General features: G+C 40.6%; 1 protein-coding gene across 1 annotated transcript; it reads left to right on the top strand.

Annotated features, from left to right (window-relative positions):
* Positions 1–1437: 1437 nt before the first annotated feature.
* On the top strand, positions 1438–2571 carry NPY4R2 (neuropeptide Y receptor Y4-2). Its single transcript, XM_010118653.1, has one exon. The coding sequence runs from the start codon at positions 1438–1440 to the stop codon at positions 2569–2571; it is 1134 nt and encodes a 377-aa protein (XP_010116955.1).
* Positions 2572–4193: the final 1622 nt, after the last annotated feature.

A 4193-nucleotide genomic window follows, 5' to 3' on the forward strand; every position in this document is an offset into this window, starting at 1 on the left:
TGACAACTTGTTTTTCTGAATCTCAGAAGGTTTTCACAACCTCACAAACTTGTTTGAGTGGCATTTTATTGCTGAGGAAAGAGTCGTGCAATGGGTAAATAGTGTCGTTCCCTGAGTATTTGTTTACTTTTCACATTATAAGCCTTCGTACAGCATGAAACTGCCTCGGGCCTGAGGAGAACTCCCACAGAGTCAGATTTTTTTTTCTTTGATTCCTGAACATAGAGGATTTTGACTCCAGGTTCAGGATTATAAAGCAGGGTCTGCTATGTCAGATCATGACATGCTCCCAGGAGCCATCTAGTAGAGTCCTATGGCAGAGATTTCCAAAAGCGCGCAGTCCAAATTAACTCCATGGGTTCAGCTCCCTGAGACCCCATTGAAAATCCCACCCTGCAGAGTGATTAAGAAGCCTGTGCAGGAACAGTATCCAGGAGATAACACATACTATTACAACACTTGAATTCTTTTGGTTAATAAAAGCAAAATTATGCTGTGGGAGAATCAATAAGAAGCTTCTCACAAGGAAGTAAGAGATGTTGTTAAAATCACTAACTCTTAAAGCCAAAATCAGAGACTGGACTATATTTCTGATAAACCCTGTGATGGCCACATCAGCCACCCAGGAAGATATATCAGTGCTTCATGGGCTTCATTCAGAATGGGGAAGCAGGGAATTCCCATGACCTATAACAGCTGTGTAGAAACTGAAAAATGTTGAAAATATTTTGGATTAATTTAGACTTTTTCAAAATTGTTCTATGCTATCCCTCCTGAGGACATAAGCCTGACTTTTTGCATGGTGATTGTCTCAAGCAAACGTGGGTTCTGGCTGCAATCACAAATACATTTCACAGATTAACTCGTGAATTGTGTCGGCATCTGGTATGCCTTACCTTTCACATTGATGTTTAGCTCAATTGAAGCCCCACAAATTGTCTTCTGCTCTGTTTTGGATTAGAAACTTGTAAAACCAGAATTACACACAATTTTTACCCCCAAGTGTGTTTTGACCCAGCTTTCTTGAATCATCACTCTAGTGCATTAGTGATGTTCAAAATACTACACTGAGTTAAATGATGATGTTAAGTTGTTCTTAAATCCATGGGACAACCTCATAAGGAGTAAACAGGGTCATAATTTAATAAAGTTGCACAGACTTCCATACCACAGTTTAGCAAAGGGTTCTAATAAACAGTATAAAAGGGAGCTGCAGAATATACACAGAATGCCTGGCATTTGCTTCCCTGTCTCCGCGTCTACCCTTTTCACTAATTTCTTATAGCATGACTAAGCAATCTTTTTTCCTTTTCTTTGCAGATATACCCAGATCTTCCACAGCCAAACAGAACAGATAAAACCTTTTTCAGGCTGGCTCCAGAAGACCCAGATTCTATTTGATTATCACCTTTTTCAATAAATATTTTGGAGTTCAGGATGAATAAGACAAGAGCTATTAATGATGGTTTTCCTTTCCTGAACAGTAAGAACTGGAGCTCAAACCGAAGCTTCCCTGTGCACATTTCTAATCAGTGTAGGAACATCACTGACCTTACTGTCTTTCTGGCCACATCTTACAGCTTGGAGACTGTCCTAGGCATTGTGGGAAACATCTGTTTGATTGCTGTCATCGCCAGGCAGAAGGAAAAGGCCAACGTCACCAACATCCTAATTTCCAACTTAATAATTTCAGACTTGTTTATGTGTCTCGTCTGTCTGCCCTTCACCGTTGTTTACACCATGATGGACTATTGGATATTTGGGGAAGTCATGTGCAAAATGACCTCTTTCACTCAGTGCACATCTGTGACAGTGTCAATTCTTTCCCTTGTCCTTATTGCTTTGGAAAGACACCAGCTCATCATAAACCCAACTGGCTGGAGGCCAAGTATCTCCCAAGCTTATCTAGGAATTGGAGTAATTTGGATTTTAGCATGTCTCATGTCCCTGCCCTTTTTGACCACATCCATCTTGTCTAATGATTTGTATGAGCAGCTCTCACACATCATGAATTTTACCACTGATAAGGCCATATGCATCGATTCCTGGCCCTCTGAGCAACACAGACTTATCTACACTACCACTTTACTGCTCTTGCAATATTGCATCCCACTGTTCTTCATTATACTTTGCTACCTGCGTATCTACTTACGTCTACAGAAGAGAAAGGACATGTTTGAGAAGAGTGAATATAGCAACCGAGCAGTTCAGCTGAGAAGGATAAATGTTCTGTTAGCATCCATGGTTGCTGCTTTTGCTGTTTGCTGGCTACCACTGCATGTTTTCAACACCATTGTGGACTGGAATTATAAAATCATTTCACCTTGTCACCACAATCTGATCTTCTCATTATGCCACCTGGTAGCTATGGCTTCCACCTGTGTCAACCCTGTTATCTATGGTTTCCTAAATAGCAACTTCAAAAAAGAAGTGAAGTCACTGATTCTGAGCTGCCAGCATAATTCAGTAACTGCATCAATGGAAGAATACGATCATTTGCCTTTGTCCACCATGCAGACTGAAATTTCCAAGGGCTCACTAATGTTGAACTGCAGACATAACTCTATCTAGCTAGTAGAAAACATTTCAGAGGGGTGCGCTGACACCACGCGCCAATTATTACCTGTAGGTATAAAAAGCAACCAGTGGTGCCATAACTGGGATGTGAACAGGGACCCATTACTGCCTGATTTTTGGAAGAACAGGCAAAGGAAGGTTGTAAATGTATATAGCAGCTCTTATGGTACACAAATTGTTCATACAACTGAGGTGGTACAGACATTGAAGAGACTGGGTTGATCTGCATGCAGCTGCTCTAACACATAAGTCACTAAGCTGTGGCACAGGGTTCATCAGCTAAGCTCACATCTCTACCATGGCTGCAGTAAACCCAGACTTCCAGTTTCAGCACTGCAGGCTGCCAAAAGTTTAATTTGAAAAGACTCTCTCAGTTTTTTTCATATTAATAACATTTTCATGCACAGCTGACACACCAGTGGAACAGAGATAAGTAAATAAGTACAATTTTTGTGCTTTACCAACTCTCACAGTCCATTAGGTAACAGCAATCTTCCAGCAGATCTAGTTTACATCAAACAACTAGATGTTTGTATGAAACTTCTCTCTGTTGTATAGGCCTGGGAATAGCCATTGCCTCTCCAAGTATGGACACTGAACAATGACCCTGGTATGTAAAGAAGACATTTACTTATTGAGGGATGGTGACAAATGAAAGTGTTACTCAGTGGATTAAACTCTTAGAACACATTGAGATGACACTGAGGACTCTTTTTAAGCACATGAAAAACAGCTGTAGATCTACATGGAAACTAGTCTGGTTGACTTTGCAATTCCTGCTGCTGTCAGCCACAAAGCTCTGCAATACTAAAACCGCATGCCATGATCTACAAGGTGGCTGGATTACTGGAGTTGTTCCAGGTCTTGGGAGCAAGATGTCACTTCTGCTTCAGCAGCTCCTTGGTACTAATATCTCAATCAGAAAGTCAGAATGGGCATGAAAACAAATCTGTAGAAACTATGTCTTTTCAGAGTGGTATGCTCCCAAAGAAATAAACATATGCATGAAGGCTTTCAGTTTCTCTTTAAAAGAAAACCAGATGTCAGATACCAGTCCCACTTGCTGACATCAGCACCAGAGATGGAGCTGAAATTCCAACTAATCAGTAGAAGGTCAATGAAAGAACATAAGTGGAATCCAGGTTAGGTTGAAGCCAAGCTACATGTAAATAGGTAGTATTGCTCCACTAAAGTGATGGCCATGTTTTTTCACATCTGTGGTATTTTTAGTCCTTGTCTACAAAACCTACAAACCATAAACTAATTTTAACCTCTGAAACCAGAGACATTGCTCAGCAACTACTGAGAAACAAGAAGTAGGTATACCCAAGAAGCCTATACTGAGGAATGGATTTTTAAAAAACAGAGCAAATGTAAAAATGAGACCAACCAGGCCAATGCTAAAGAAATGTGGAAGCATATTCTGTCCCGAGGTGTTAAACTAACCTTAGCAGAAGACTGGACTAGGTGACCATTGAGGTAATTTCCAGCCTGAATTATGCTATGATAAGCAGTCATTACTCATTGTAGTCCACGTTTGCATTGAGTTGAAGCTATCCAATGTATTGTTATGTGGACAGCTAGAAATCCTTTAGCCGGAAGCTCTCTGATTAGAC

This window comes from Chlamydotis macqueenii, chromosome 7 (assembly GCF_036417535.1).
Source record: "Chlamydotis macqueenii isolate bChlMac1 chromosome 7, bChlMac1.mat, whole genome shotgun sequence".
NCBI classification, from domain to species: Eukaryota; Metazoa; Chordata; class Aves; order Otidiformes; family Otididae; genus Chlamydotis; species Chlamydotis macqueenii.

What these genes read in the sequence shown, in the direction of transcription:
- NPY4R2 (XM_010118653.1), top strand. Translation starts at nt 1,438, where the DNA reads ATGAATAAGACAAGAGCTATTAATGATGGTTTTCCTTTCCTGAACAGT.